Source organism: Dipodomys spectabilis, unplaced genomic scaffold (assembly GCF_019054845.1).
Source record: "Dipodomys spectabilis isolate Male_0828 unplaced genomic scaffold, ASM1905484v1 ptg000083l, whole genome shotgun sequence".
In the NCBI taxonomy this organism is placed as follows: domain Eukaryota; kingdom Metazoa; phylum Chordata; class Mammalia; order Rodentia; family Heteromyidae; genus Dipodomys; species Dipodomys spectabilis.
In genome coordinates this window covers 3389933-3406612 of record NW_024870760.1, presented here as the reverse complement: position 1 = coordinate 3406612, position 16680 = coordinate 3389933, and the positions used below count along the sequence as shown (strand labels likewise).

Below are 16680 nucleotides of genomic sequence, written 5' to 3'. Positions count from 1 at the left end.
TCCTTTCTGGCTGAGTGACTAAAAATCTTGTTCTAACAGTAGAAGCACAGCTCAAGTGTGGGGAGCTGGTACTAAAGAGAATATGTACTGGAGGGAGGGGCGGAATTGTAACTGGACCGTGCTCTGAGGCATGGGCAGATCATGGCTGCCAGTCATATTCAGTTGTACTTAAAAATAAGGGGAAGATATAGATAATTACTAAAATACAGACACATGAAGTAGAATTCAAAATTCATATAAAATCTTAAAAATAATTATTAAGGAATTTTGTAGTTGTCATTACTAAGAATATTAAAAAGGGTCTGATAGTAAAAAATACTCAAGAAAGATTGGTCCAATCTAGCCATTCCACCTTTTTCTCCCCCCACCCCATCCTGTTCATGTCCTGTTTATTGTTTTACAACAGACTGCCCAACCCAGAACATTTCTGCAAGTATTTGACTGTGTAAAAGAGATATCAACTCTAGGCATTCACATACAGTAAGACCAAAGAAGGTTATTCTTAGGGAAGGATCATAAAAATGCAATATCTATATGCATCTGATCACATAAAATATTTATCGAAATGAACTCCAGGAAATGGAAACGAGTTTTTCTTCTTTGTTGCTATTTTTGTCTTGTTGGAGGATAAGCAGGAGTACGGAAATGGAGGGACAAAGGGTGAACAGCAGTGGTATTCACTAGAAACAGTTGAACTTGAACTATATACCTTGTAAGTGGAGATGGAAGGAAAAACAAGAGAGCAAGGGAAAAGGTGATATTGTCCCACCAAAATGCACTCTTTACCTGACTCATGTAATTGAAACCCCTCTGTACATCACCTTTATATTAACAAAAAAGAATGAGACACCAGTGCTAAACACAAGCGAGACATATGGTCTTGTTGCTGCTGTTGCTTTTTTAGTACTAGTGTTTGAATTCAGAGCTTTGGACTTGGCAGGAGGAACTCTTCATTTGAGTCATATCCCATCCCTTTTTGCCTTCATTGCTTTTCAGTGGAGTTTCACTTGCTCAGGCCAGCCTAGACTGCAGTCTTTTAGTTTTGCTTCCAACATAGCTGGGATAACAGGCATGTACCACCACACCCAACTTCTTCCTTTGAGATAGCATTTTCCAGACTTTCATGCCTGTGCTGGCCTGGAACCATGATCCTTCCAATCTCAGCCTACCATGTGCTTTAGGTTGCTAGTCGTGTTCCACCATGCTTGCTTTACTGTGCCTATCTGTGTTTTTTCTGCTTTGGCTAACTTCAAACTGCAGTCCTTTCCATTTTTTAGCTTCCCAAGTATCTAGGATTAAGAGTGTGAGCCATGGGCTGGGAAGGTGGCTCAGCACCACTTAAGCAGAAAAAGTTGGAAGTGGTGCTATAGCCCAAGTGGTAGAGTTCTAGCCTTGAGCTGAAGAGCTGAAGGACAGGGCGCAGGCCCAGAGTTCAGGCCCCATGACTGACCAAAAAAAAAGAGTGTGACCCATTATGCATGACTAGATTCATGCTTCTTTTGTTTAAAATAGACTTAAACTGGGCATGATGATATATGCTTTTATTTCACCTGCTTGGGAGGCAGAGGTAAGAGGATCTCAAGTTCAGGGCCAACCTGTGCTTTATATAGAGTTTGCCTTAAATAGACAAAAGGGGGGGGAAAAAAGAGCAGGCCACAGGAGATTCTATTAGACAGGCTGTTTAGAGAAGTGAAATCAAGGCTAGATCTCTAAGGAAGTAGGATTTATATAAGGGATGGGATGGAATTATATAGGGGATGATGTGAAGATTTGTATAAGAAATGGGATGAGGGGCTGGGAAGGTGGCCCAGTGGTAGAGTGCTTGCCTTGCATGCATGAGGCCCTGGGTTCGATTCCTCAGCACCACATAAGCAAGAAGAAAAAAGCCGGAAGTGGCGCTGTGACTCAAGTGGTAGAGCGGTGGCCTTGAGCTGAAGAGCTGAGGGAGAGCGCCCAGGCCCAGAGTTCAGGCCCCATGACCGGACCCAAAAAAAAAAAAAAAAGAGAAATGGGATGAAAATATGCCAGCAAGAATATGGTACATGGGAAAGATGGTTAAAACACCAAAAATGATATAATGTGTGAAATGTGTAGTTTCTTACACATTTGTGCTTCTTAGTCTTACCTTAGAGGATATTACTTGTCAGTGTCAGTAAGTACACATAGTAATAACCACTATATATGAGATTGTGGGAGTTGAGAGGTGTAACTTGGTAAGATGTGCATGCAGTACCTATGTCATAGACATTATTTATAGTGCTGTTCAGTAGTTTTAATTGGTTATATGGTTGAGAAAGCACTAAAATGTTAGTATTTATATGTCTGCCAATACGTTTCTTTTTCAATAATATAGTAGTATTTAAGGTTACTTGGAGTTAGCTCTAGCTTTTCAGTTGACTCATTATTCATAGTATTTGTTCCTCCATGATTTTCTTTGGGAATTGGATTGGGTTACTTTATCTATAAAGTTCTTGGAGTTCTTGGGAAATAACACCTAAATATAAATATCATTTATTATTTATATCATTTAAATCTTGGTGGAAAAGTCTCTTGTTAATGTAGTATTAACAAAATTGGTCTTCTCCTTGCCCAGTGTATAAGTTCATCACCTCTGCAATGATGAACTTGAACCCTCATTTCTGTTTGATATAGAAAACTTACCAAAAGGAGATACCTTTTCAATATTGATAAATTAGGTGAAACCTATGTTGTTGGTCTTGTTTGTTTAACTTACTATGACAAGCTTTGAAAGAGGAAGTTTCTCTCTGTCTTGTCAACCCATGCCACAGCTATAGCCAGTCATTTCTCAGTGGATAAAACCATTTCTTAGGAAACACATCATTTAAGGGTGAGAGGTGAAGGAACTCTATCAGAACTTGGCTTATTGTAGTTTTAAGCTACAGCTCCTATTAGATATTGAGTTTCTTTATTCACTTGGTGAGAAGAATTAAAAACAAACAATGAACTATAGAAACAAAGCATATGTTCTTGATAGTATGGCTGCCGATGTTTAAGAAACATCCAGAAATAAGATTTCCTGTGAAGTATGCTTTGCTTGTATAGTATTCATGCAATAATTGTTTCTATTTTCACTTTTCCTTTGCTGGATCCTTTAAATAAAAGACAAGAGGGAGATACCATGGACTTAGAATGATCATCAAGAACTGTGAGCATTGGGAGGTTATGAGACTTTGTCGTTTTTATTATCTTATTTGAAAGGTTCCTGGGCTCTGGATCCTTTGGAACTGTAGAAGAGGAGAACACATGTAACGTTTTTTCTGCTTTTTTCTAAAACAAATAAAAAGTTTGGTTGGAGATTCTGGGCTCCCAGGTTCTCAAAGAACCTGCATCAGCTCTCACAGATTCTTTGAACTGATTATTAATTGGCAAGAGACTGTCTTTTCTCTTCGTTGAATATTAAAAATTATAAAGTCAGTTATTAGTTTGGCTTTGTAGTTTCACTTTCTGAAATACACATGTTCACGCTATTTTTACATTTATTTTCAGATAACACCAGAAACACTTTTCCAAATCAAAAAGTCATACAATCTTGCTGGGCATTAGTAGCTCATGCCTGTAAACTAGCTACTTGGGAGGTTGAGATCTGAGGATCATGGTTCAAAGCCAGCCCGGGCAGGAAAGGCTGTGAGACTCTTACCTCCAATAAACCACTCAGAAAACTGGAAGTGGCGCTGTGGCTCAAGTGGTAGAACACTAGCCTTGAGCTGAAGAGCTGAGGGACAGCACCCAGCCCAGAGTTCAAGCCCCACAACCGACCCCCCGCCCTGGGCTGGGTGCTGAACCTCAGTTCTTCAGCTCAAGGCTAGCGTTCTACCACTTGAGCCACAGCGCCACTTCCGACTTTTTTCTTTTTGCTTATGTGGTGCTGAGGAATCGAACCCAGGGCCATGCAAGGCAAGCGCTCTACCACTGAGCCACCTTCCCAGCCCCAAGTCATATAATCTTAATAGAACTAACATAGTGATGTAGATGTGTATTTCTGAATTTATTTTCATTCAGACCTGAGAAAAACAAAATACAGGTTTAGTCAGTATTTTTAGCTGTTTTAAACAACTATAGGATTTTCCCAAGAGTTATATTTTTAAATTGTCATCTAAATTGTCTTAGTTTTAAATGTCATCATACTTTTTTTCCTGCTTTCAGGTAGCCTCTCACACTCCATTAGTTTCAGGGAATAGATTTGTGCTTACAGTCACAGTGTATGATTGGGGCATTATAAAGTGTTGGGATAACATGATATAGATGTTAAAAACTGAAGGATAATAACAGTGAATTCAGAGTTCAGAGGGCAAAGTGACAAACACTACTGAAACTAAATTGCTAGATCTTCAGGCATACTTCCTAGCTGCCATGGCCTGGAAAGGCTCCTTGCAGAAAAGCAGGATTCTCAGTGTACTGTGAGACAAATTTTCCCATTTGTGTTTTAGCCAAAGGCTGTTTTCAGTTGTACAGTGTATGTGGTCTTTGGGTTTGTGTTCTATGATTGCAACATGAGGAAATACGTTCATTTAGTGTGATATTTAATGAATTTGAATTAACGGTTTTATAGTTTTCTTTTTTTTAAAAAAATGCATAATTCTGTTGGTATGACATCTAGAAGATGTATGGTCTTTTGTCAGTTAGATAGCTGGTCTTTTTTACTATCTTGTATGAAGTAACAGTTTTGGAATTAAACTTAAAAAAAAAAAAAAAAGAAGAAGTGTCTGTTGAAAAAGTGCTTGCTGACATCATCTTTCCCAGAATACTAGTATATGTGATTTACTATAACAAGATCTTAGTTTTTCCTGTTGGCAAATGACATGTAATATTTACAGAGGTCTTGGGTTTAGTCCAACAGAAACATCTCAGATAAATTGATGTGTGAAATGAAAGTCATTTAATGTTTCCTTTCATATAGAGATAGTATAGGCAGATTTATTTTTTTAATTTAAAAGAAGAGAAAGTAGATATGCAGTGTAGATTTCTTGAGGGGAGCCATCATAGTAGGATATATTCTCAAGAATTAAACATCAAACATCATTTATTTTCAGTTTCTAATTGTTTTATACTTCTGATAATTGTATATTTAATATTCTAAGTTAATATTAATCTTTAGGCTGAGTGCTTTTTCTCTTGTATTTCTTATATAAATAATACAATGTCAAGTTTTCAAATACTTAATTAGCATAAATTCTAAATCTATGAGATTTTTTCTTTGTAATAGGTAAAGTTCATCATTATACAGAATACCTTGATCAGACTCAACTCCTTGGTCCATTATTCTCTCATCCATCCTTTCCCCTTCCCAAACCAATCTCAAGCCTTATTGTTCTATTTTTACACATGTATATAAAGTGTTTTTTTATGGTATTTTGACCATATTCACCCTCCTTCACCTTCTCTGTTCACTTCCTCCCTCTCACTAGTACTACACAAGACATGTTTCACTTTCCTAACATTTGTTTTTGTGAAAGTGCATGCTAATTTTTCAGAGGGGCTTCACCATGGTATTATTTCAACTACCATATGATGTATGGTATCATTTAATATACAGTACATTAATCAGATTGATTCTCCCCTCTCCCCCAGCTGCCTTATTTCTGATTCTTATTTCTAGGAAGGCTTTATTTGTTCTACTACATTTCCCTCTGGGTGAATTTTTAAGTTACAGTAGCTAATGTTCTACAAATGTAAGCATTTCCCTTCTCACACCACAGTAACAATATTATATTTTGACTTCCTTACAAAAATAAGGAATAATTTAAGGTTTGTCTTTAACTTTCCTGTGATGCTAATTTATTTTTGCTTTGTTTTGTTTCACCTCATGTAAAAATATATTAAAACATATAAAGACACAATGACATTTGCAATGATGATTATAGTTTGTCATTTTTTGTTTTCAGATGATCATAGTCGTGTTAAACTGCAAAATACTGAAAATGATTATATTAATGCCAGCTTAATTGACATAGAAGAGGCACGAAGGAGTTATATCTTAACACAGGCAAGTAGTGTGATACTGTACAGATGCCAGAAAAATAAAGGTTTTTGTGGTCATTCTACTTTAAAACATAGTTGAATATGTATCTTGACTCTTGAAAATGAAATGCTCTTTCTGTTTTTCCTGGTTATCATTTGGCTTGTAAACATAGTTTTTGAAGCTTGAATATGTAAAGCAAAAAGCATAGTTTTTATGATAATGTGTTCTCTGAAAGAAACTCGTATGAAATGGCTGGGTCAGTTGTCTAGGACGATTAGCTTCCTTGCTTTTTGTCTGACACGAAGCTTTTTTTTTTTTTGGCTGTTTTATTAATTAGCTTCCAATTATTTTCACCAAACCTGTGAAGTATATCATGAGGTCCTTGAAAGCTGTTCTGTACTCTTCTCTTACATATATTCTCGAGACTGACCATGCCTTACATAGTGTTTCGCTCCTCTACAGGGTATGGTAAGGGCGAGGAGACCATGTGCCCCTGGGCATAGGCCAGAGTACCCTTTGACCTTCTGCCCAATTGGTTCTGATCACATCATCACACCTATAGTCAAGCACTATATTTCTTCCATTCTGAGATAATCGCAGCTGCTCTTTATTAATTATAATAACACTGTCATTTCTCTTTTAAAAAATCTTTAAGGATTTTAATTTTTAATTTTTTTATTTATTTTTTGATCATGGGGCTTGAACTCTGGGCCTGGGCGTTGTCCCTGAGCTCTTCAGCTCAAGGCAGGTGCTCTATCACTCCAGCCACGGTGCCACTTCTGGTTTTCTGGTGGTTTATTGGAGATAAGAGTCTCGTGGACTTTACTGCCAAGCCTGGCTTTGAACCACAATCCTCAGATCTTAGCCTCCTGAGTGGCTAGGATTACAGGTGTGAGCCATTGGCGCCCGGTAGATTTTATATATATATATATATATATATATATATATATATATTTTTTTTTTTTTTTTTTTTTTTTTTTGGTCCGGTCATGGGGCCTGAACTCTGGGGCTTCCGCTGTCCCTCAACTCTTCAGCTCAAGGCTAGCGCTCTACCACTTGAGCCACAGCGCCACTTCCAGCTTTTTTTCTTTTTGCTTATTATGTGGTGCTGAGGAATTGAACCCAGGGCCTCATGCATGCAAGGCAAGCGATCTACCACTGAGCCACCTTCCCAGCCCCATTTTAAAATAATTTTTAAAGCCACAATATTTGAGATTCTCTATTAAACCTACCATGGATTAGAAATAACCTTCTTTAAAAACTGCTTGATATAGTAAATAGTTTCTCTTTTTTTGTGCTAGTCCTAAGGCTTGCACTCAGCCTGGGAACTGTCCTTGGGCTTTTTTCAAGGCTAGTACTTTACTACTTGAGCAACAGTTGGGTGCTTAATTGGAGAAAAGAGTCTCATGGACTTTCCTGCTGGAGCTTCAAAACCACAATCCTCAGCTTTCAGCCTGAGTAGCTATGATTAAAGGCATGAGCCACCAGCATCCACCATACAGAATTTTTTTTTTTTTTTGGATCCGGTCGCGGGCCTAAACTCTGGGCCTGGGCGCTGTCCCTCAGCTCTTCAGCTCAAGGCTAGTGCTCTTACCACTTGAGCCACAGCGCCACTTGCGGCTTTTTCTGCATATGTGGTGCTGAGGAATCGAACCCAGGGCCTCATGCTTGCAAGGCAAGCGCTCTATCACTGAGCCACCTTCCCAGCCCCACAGATTTTTTTTTTTTTTGGTTCCGGTCATGGGGCATGAACTCTGGGCCTGGGCACTGTCCTTCAGCTCTTCAGCTCAGGGCTAGCGCTCTACCACTTGAGCCCCAGCACCACTTCCGGCTTTTTTCTTTTTGCTTATGTGGTGCGGAGGAATCGAACCCAGGGCCTCATGCATGCAAGGCAAGCGCTCTACCACTGAGCCACCTTCCCAGCCCAGAATTTTTTTTAATCAATTCAAAACTATTAGACTATTTCTGTTCCACAGGAAGCTAAAATTAATTTTCACTTTTAAAAGCTTTAGTAAATTAAAAAAAAAAAAGAAACTGGGGAAAAGGACATCAGTGCACATTTCAATTAACAAAAAATGATAGACAAAATACACATAAAAGATACCCCATTTTGGGATAATTGGGGAGTGTAAATCTAAATCTGTAACCTTTCATCTATCACAACAGCAAAGACTTAAACAATGAGTCCCAGTCGCTGTGCTACTACTGCCATTTCTTACCCCTCTATGCTGGAGTTTTTAGTCCCTGCTTTTCTGCAGCCTGTGTCTTTGTTTTTTTGTTTTTGTTTTTGTCGGTCGTGGGGCCTGAACTCTGGGCCTGAGAGCTGTCCCTCAGCTCTTCAGCTCAAGGCTAGCACTCTACCACTTGAGCCACAGTGCCACTTCTGGCCTTTTCTGTTTATGTGGTGCTGAAGAATTGAACCCTGGGCCTTGTGCATGCAAGGCAAGCACTCTACCACTGAGCCACCTTCCCAGCCCCAGCCTGTGTCTTTGGATATGTCTATTATCCAGAATGTTCACGCTTTGTCTTCTTTAAACCTGCTTCCTATTGGCTCTGAGAATTTTTTTTCATTTAAAGAAACAGCAGGAAGACCCTTACTGCTCTCCAAGGGAGTTCAGATGATTAAGATAAAAGTAAATTAACAAAGATACCTAAGAAAAAAAATTCCTGCAATGATATTATAATGAGCATCCAAAATATTGGAGAAGCATTTCATTTTCAGTATGACCAGCACAAGAATATGTGCCAATTCTGGTAGAGAGTGGTCTAGGAAAGGTCAGCTGCAGACTCACCGAAGCAGACTCACTGAGCTTATGGCTCACTGAAATTATTATTATTATTATTTGGGGGGGGGTCCATTCATGGGGCCTGAACTCTGGGCCTGGGCGCTGTCCCTCAGCTTTTCAGCTCAAGGCTAGCGCTCTACCACGTGAGCCACAGCGCCACTTCTGGCTTTTTTCTTTTTGCTTATGTGGTGCTGAGGAATCAAACCCAGGGCCTCTGGCATGCAAGGCATGGGCTCTACCATGAGCCACCTTCCCAGCCCCTCACTGAAATTATTTAAGTTTGAATTTTCTTGACATGAGGAGAATATCCCTTCTCTCCTCACAAGTTTATAAACATCACAGTATCTTTTAACTTTGGTCTACTGTAATGCCTTTGTGTGGTAAAATTACAAAACCTATAAAAAATAAAATGGAGCAAAAAAATTAAGTGTATACTATTCAGTGGTCACATACCCTAGTTGAGAGAGTATGGGAGACATACCAGTAACATAAAAATATGTACACATGTTTATTACAGCTTTATTTATATGCATAGGACTGAAATGGGCTAAATGAATTATATGTCATTAATGGTGGTCATTTAGATTGGAAGTAGGAACTTCATTTTCCTGATTCCAGTCTTTATTTGATAATGTTTTCCTTATATGTGTTTACTATTTTGGTGGGGTTTTTTTCTGTCTTTTTTAAAAAATAAACCTATATTTAGAGCTACACTTTTATTTTATTTTATTTTTATTTTTTGCTGGTTGTGGGGCCTGAAAGGGCCTGCGTGTTGTCCCTCAGCTCTTCAGCTCAAGGCTAGTGCTCTACCACTTGAGCCACAGCATTACTTCTGGCTTTTTCTGCTTATGTGGTACTGAGGAATCAAACCCAGGGCCTCATACATGCAAGGCAAGCACTCTACCATTGAGCCACCTTCCCAGCCCCAAGTTTTAACTTTTTTACTTGAAACAACTTTTAATATGAAAATAAAGAAAGAAATAGTGGTTAGATTTTTAGTCAGTTTTGAGAAATGTAAGAAACCCTTTAAAAAGAGAAAAGTTTCATGTGGCTCACAGTTTCAGAGGTTTTCATCTCCATTAATCTTACCAGAGATCAGCTTCTACTAGCTATTCCTCATCTAGTCCTCATCTCCCAATGATGCATATTTAATAATGCATAATAATTCATATTAGAATCCATCAAGGATTAATCCATTGATTACATCAGAGTCCTCAGGACCCAATCATTTCTCAAAAGCCCATCATGAGTTGGCAACCTGGCAACCAAGCTTTTAATATATGAGCCTTTTGGAAGTGGCGCTGTAGCTCAAGTGGTAGAGCGCTCGCCTTGAGCTGAAGAGCTGAGGGACAGCGCCCAGGCCCAGAGTTCAAGCCCCACGACCGACAAAAAAAAAAAAAAAAAAAGATTTAAGCTTAATATATGAGCCTTTTGGGGATACTTTGTACCAAATTATAGCAAATGATTATTTAGACACTGTATTCTAACCTTTTCTTCTACCACTTTTTGCCAGTATCATTTATTGGTAATGCTTCTTAGTGTTATATGTCTTTAAGATTCTAATTTAGCTCCCTCTCCCCTCTACAAATTAGTTCTTGGAAACATGGTTTTCAACTTCTGTAACCTAAATTGGGTTAGAATCTGGTCTCCTGCCCAGGCTGGCTTCAAGCCTTGATCCTCAGATCTCAGCCTTCTGAGTTGCTAGGACCAGTGGCTAGGACCACTGGTTCCTGATTTATTGTCTACTTTTTAACTTGGCCAAATAGCTATTGAGGCTTCACATAGTGTGCTTCTGTAGACTAGTAGTTTCATAAATTAGTACTTCCCAAGATTTTTTTCTAGAAATCTTACTGTAGTTGACTTGTGTTGGCAGGGTAACAAATTCTGTCACAAATGTCCTCTTTTTCCCTGAATATTCTATGATCTATGTGAGAAGGGGGCCTTTCTTTCTGCTGTAAAGACTGAAGGAGATTAGTGGCTATAACCTCTGCATCAATCATGGCCAACCAGATGCTCCCATTGATAACTTTGACCCTGCTTTACTTATGTTTGTTTGGTAGTGTCACAAAGACTGACAAGTAACAGGGCCAATGACCCAAGTTGAATGTCTTTAGACAAGAGTCTTGTACTTTAATTCTTAGTATCTATAAGGGCCTACTTACATTCATTATCCTAAATAATTCCCTTTTATCTAATTTTTAAAAAAGTCTATAATTTTGAGACTGTTTACAGTCTGTATTTTTGAGTTCAGTGGAATTCAGGTGTGGATTATCTTACTAAGATCCAGTTTTGTTTGGCTATAGTAGTGCATACCAAGAACATCCTTGGAAAAGCTTTGCCCCAAGCCATGTTCTTTTCTAGCTCCTTTCCCTCATCTGCTTCTTTTCTCTACTCCTCACAGGGTCCACTTCCTAACACATGTTGTCACTTCTGGCTCATGGTTTGGCAGCAGAAGACCAAAGCAGTTGTCATGCTAAACCGAATTGTGGAGAAAGACTCTGTGAGTAGCATTTAATATTTGCAATTTAGCATATTTATGTGAGCATTAGCTTGTTGGGTTTTTTTTTTTTTTGGTATTTTGTTTTTGTTCTGTTGGTTGTTACCTTCTGTAGGTTTAGGTTCCTTTTTTGTTTTTGTTTATTTATTTATTTTTGGGTCCGGTCATGGGGCTTGAACTCTGGGCCTGGGCGCTGTCCCTCAGCTCTTCAGCTCAAGGCTAGCGCTCTACCACTTGAGCCACAGCACCACTTCCGGCTTTTTTCTTTTTGCTTGTGTGGTGCTGAGGAATCGAACCTAGGGCCTCATGCATGCAAGGCAAGCACTCTACCACTGAGCCACCTTCCCAGCCCTCCTTTTTTGTCAAATAAGCAAATTAAAAATATTTTACTAAGGTTTCCTCCAGTTTTACAGTCTTATACTATTCTTCAGATCCTTGATTCTTAACATTTTTTCCCTTAAATTCATAGTTGCTGGTTTTCAGTGTTGCTGCAAATTTTCCTATCTGTTCTGAATCTGAAGTAGCATTGGCGTGTCAGAATTTCCAGTAGTGTCAGCAGAATGATGCATAGTGTTTTTTCATGGTCTCAAACTCACATAGAAATTCATCAGGGGTGATATCAGTTTGAACAGGAATATAAATTAGATGATAGTAAATTTTATTCATCTCTCTTTGAAGTATATTACTTTATTAATGGACTAAGACTACCACCAGAATTTAGAAATGGATGGATTCAGAGGCTTAAATTTAATTATTTTGGGATGGAGTCCTTTATGGATAGTATTTTGTTCATCAGTAGACCCATAGTGCCCTTTTTTTTTTTTTTTTTTTTTTTTTTGTGTTGGTCCTGGGGCTTGAACTCAAGGTCTGGGCTCTGCTCCCAAGCCTCTCTGAACTCAAGGCTAGCACTCTGCTACTTGAGCCAAAGCACTACTTTCTGAGTAGTTTATTGGAGATTAGAGTCTCACAGACTTTTCCTGTGAGTTCTGGCTTGAACTGTTACCTTTAGATCTCAGGCCTCCTGAGTAGATAGGATTACAAGCATGAGCCACCAGCGCCTGGCCACAGTGTCTTTTTTATTTTTATTTTATTTATTTATTTTTTGGGTCCAGTCGTGGGGCCTGAACTCTGGGCCTGGACACTGTCCCTCAGCTCTTCAGCTCAAGGCTAGCACTCTACCACTTGAGCCACAGTGCCATTCCAGCTCTTTTTTATTTTTAATAACCTTTAAAATGCATTAAATGCTCACCTCTTTAATTCATTAAAGACAAATAGTGTTTTTTTTGTTGTTGTTTGTTTTGTTTTTTGTCGGTCATGGGGCTTGAACTCTGGGCCTGGGTGCTGTCCCTCAGCTCAAAGCAAGTGCTCTACCATCTGAGCCATAGCATCACTTCTGGGTTTCTTGTGGTTAATTGTAGATAGGCTTCCTGCCTGGGCTGGCTTTGAACTGCAGTCCTCATATCTCAGCCTCCTGAGTAGCTAGGATTATAGGCATGAGCTACCAGCACCTGGCTTCAAATACTGTGCTTCTTTTTCTGGTATTATTGGGATACTCCTGTAGATGCTGATTTTCTGTTTAGTTAACTACTTTTATGCACTACAGGAAAAGCAGTTTTCAAAACAGCTTATTCCATAGTATTTTTACTAGATCTTCAGATAGTTTTGTTTTGTTTTGTTTTTAATAGTGAGTAAGGAGAAGGTCTGTTAGACATTTAAACATGTATTATTAATTTCACTCCTTTGCCCCTCATCCTCAGGAATAAATCATTCTTTCATTGGCTAATAGAAGTCTTCTCAGGTAGATCCTTTTAACATAAAACTGAATCTTTAATAACTCTGCTGTCCTCTGGAATGACTTCCAGTTACAGGCTCATCTTCAAGTCTTGCTATCCCAGACCTGGAACCACCATTTCTTTAAGGAACTTGTTTCTTCTAAAGAACAATGGTATCTCAAAAGAACTACAAAAACAAATATAGCATAGCTTACACATTGTTTTTAAGGAGTTTTCAGTGGACATAGCTAGAGAAAAATATATGTGTAACATACCTGAAGAGCTCATACTAATTATTTCCAATTCAGATTGGAACTTTACAAGTTAAACAGATCTGCTGCTTTCTTTTATCATATCAATGAATCATGATTTTTCAAAAATATCAGGGATGAAGGGGTGGAGAATATTTTATTTATCATGCCTTATATCACACAGAAAACAATCGTACCACATTTTTAAAATGTTTTTCCCATTGTGTGTGTGCGTGTGTGTGTGTGTGGTTTTGTTAGGTGGTACTGGGGTCTGTTACTCAGCCTTGTGTTGCCAGGCAAGCATTCTATCTACATGAGCCAAGTTCCCAATTCCTCACCAGCCCCCATTTTTAATTATACTTTACCTGTATTATCAGAGGCTATATATAACATACTGTAATCTCTCCTTTACATCTCTTTAAGTCTTAGTTCTACGTGTAAATATAGTTGTCTTTTTTATCTGTGAGAGATTAGTTTCAGGAGGCTTGGCCAATATCTGTTATATAAATGACATAGTATTTGAAGAGAACTTATACACATTTCCCCTTGTACTTTAAATCATCTCTAAATTAGTTTAATACTGAATATGATATAAATAATAATCAAACTTTTAGGAAGTAGTGATAAGAAAAATAAGTGGTACATATGTTTGTACAGTAGTGGCAAGAAAAATAAGTTCAGTACAAATGCATTTTTTTTCCTGAATTTTTTTTCATTGACTTGAGATGGCGGGCAGTTTGAACTCATGAATAGGAAGGGCCTAAAAAGGGGCTGGGAAGTTGGCTCAGTGGTAGAGCGCTTGCCTTGCATGCCTGAGGCCCTGGGTTCGATTCCTCAGTACCACATAAGCAAAAAGAAAAAAAGCCGGAAGTGGTTGAGTGCTAGCCTTGAGCTGAAGAGCTGAGGGACAGCGCTCAGGCCCAGAGTTCAGGCCCCACGACTGGACCCCCCCAAAAAAAGAAAAAGAAAAGGAAGGGCCTAATAAATAACATATGTGTTAAAAACTGACACTATGCGTTCTTTCGTTTCCTTAATTTTCTCTTTTAATATATATTTCAAAACCTTTTTCTTTTTTAAAGTTATTAAGCCATTGTGCCAGGTGGCTCATACATATAATCCTAGCTGCTCATGAAGCTGAGATTTGAGGACTAAGATTCAAAGCAAGCCTGAGCAGAAAAGTCCATGAGATTCTTGTCTCCAATCAACCAGCAAAGTGAGCAAGTTGAGGTGTGGCTCAGGTGGAGGTGTGGTAGAGTACCAGCCTTGAGTGAAAAAGCCATATGAGAATGTGAAGCCATGAGTTCAAGTCCCATTACCACCACATACAAAGAAACGTTAAGTCCTGGTTGTTAGTATTTCTTGTTTTATTGCTTGCTTTGGTGTTCATCTTTGGGCCCTTCTGAGTATATACATTAAGTTTTCTTTGTTATATTTGTCTTATCTAGAATCTACTATTTATCTCTCTTCATTTCATTTTGTTTACTATTTGTTAATTTGTTTTTTGTGTGTATACCGGTACATCAGATAGAGTGATGACTGTTTTCAGGTTTGCATACTTGAAAACACGTAATATGTATAGCTGAGGTTTGTTTTCCCCTTTTTATGATCTAATATCTACAAACTGTACTTAAATTTAGGTTAAATGTGCACAATACTGGCCAATAGATGACCGAGAGATGCTGTTTGAAGAAACTGGATTTAGTGTGAAGCTCCTGTCTGAAGATGTGAAGTCATACTATACAGTACATCTACTACAATTAGAAAATATCAATGTAAGACTTTTTTTGCCAAAAGATTGGACTTTATATGATTGTTTTAAGAATTATTCCTCATTGGATTTGGAGTTGAATACAGCACATACAGTTGGATAATACCTAGTCATAAGAATTTGTTTTTAGATTGTATTCTTGTTAAAATTCTTTTAGGACTTGCAGGAAATCCCAAAGTCCAGGGTTATATTTGAGGTTGAAAATTAATTAAAAGTATTTTGATGCTGGGTGCTGGTGCCTCAGACCTACAATCCTAGATACTTAGGAGTCTGAGATCTGAGGACACATTTTGAAGCCAGCTCAGGTAGGAAAGTATGAGAGTCTTTGTCATCAAAAAAGCCAGAAGTGGAGCTGTGGCTCAAGTGATAGAATGCTAGTCTTGAGCACAAAAGTTCAAGAGACAGTGCCTAATCCCTGAGTTCATGCCCCAGGACCAACTCACACACACACACACAAACACACACATTTATATATACTTATATATGTGCATATGAATATATGCATATTTGTGTGGGAGAGAGAGGACAGGATTTATAGCTCAGTGGTAGAGCACTTGTATAGGCCTTGTCTACTCAAGGCTATAGGTTCAATCCTTACCATATATGAAAAAGAATAAATTGCTGAAAAGCTTGGAAATATAGCTCAGTTGTAGAGTGCCTGTCTAGCATGTTTAAGTTTTGGGTTCAGTCCCCAACACCAAAAGACACACACATTTAGGAATTAAGAAAGGGTTTGAGATGGGTATCTATGCCTTGTGTGATTTTAGCTACTTGAGATACAAAGTTTGGGAGGATCATGGTTTGAGGCCAGGCAACCTGGGAGAAAACATATGAAGCCTCTTCTTAAACAATATGTTGAGCAAGTGGCGCTGTGACTCAAGCAGTAGGGCACTCGCCTTGAGCTGAAGAGCTGAGGGACAGCACCCAAGCCCAGAGTTCAAGCCCCACGACCAATCCTTCCCCCCCCCCCCCCCAAAAAAAAAGAAGAAAAAGAAAACCAGTATATGTTGAGCACACATCCATTATCCTGGCTCTATATGATACTGAGATCAGAGAATCATGGTTTTATACCAACCTTGGCAATAAGTCCTCAGGACTCCATCTCAAGGGAATAGTATGTACATTTTAGATATGTGAAAATACTTTTTTGTGTGCTTGTCCTGGGCTTTGAACTCAGGACCTGGGTGCACTATCGCTAAATTTTTATGCACAAAGCTAGTACTTTACCACGTGAGCCACAGCTCCACTTTCATCTTTTAGTTTTTTGGTGGTTAATTGGAAATTAAGCTCATAGTCTCATAGGCTTTACTACTTTAGCTGGAACCTAATCCTCAAATGTCAGCCTCTTGAGTTGCTAGGATTACAGTGATGAGCCACAGTGCCTGGCTGGAAATACTTTTCAACATTTATCTCAGAAGACACCTGGTAAGAACACCTAGTAATGTGCTAACCTACAGCAAGCACAAGTGTATACTGTGCACTTATGTCCCAGGTCTGGCTTCTCTAACACCTATACACTTATTACATGATTTTTGTGTTTGAATGTGTTAATAACAGGGCTTGAACTCAGGACCTTGAGCTACTTTGGCTTTTTATTTAAAGCTGGCAGTATTCTACTTGAGTTAC

General features: G+C 38.6%; 1 protein-coding gene across 2 annotated transcripts in view; it reads left to right on the top strand.

The window, feature by feature from the left end:
- Nucleotides 1–16680, top strand: part of Ptpn2 (protein tyrosine phosphatase non-receptor type 2) — a 94692-nt gene that overhangs the window by 46484 nt on the left and 31528 nt on the right. For both annotated transcript variants that reach the window (XM_042683686.1, XM_042683685.1), the window contains exons 3-5: nt 5904–6004; nt 11168–11266; nt 14924–15058. In XM_042683686.1, the coding sequence (XP_042539620.1) occupies nt 5904–6004; nt 11168–11266; nt 14924–15058 (335 nt within the window). The remainder of the gene's footprint in view (nt 1–5903; nt 6005–11167; nt 11267–14923; nt 15059–16680) is intronic.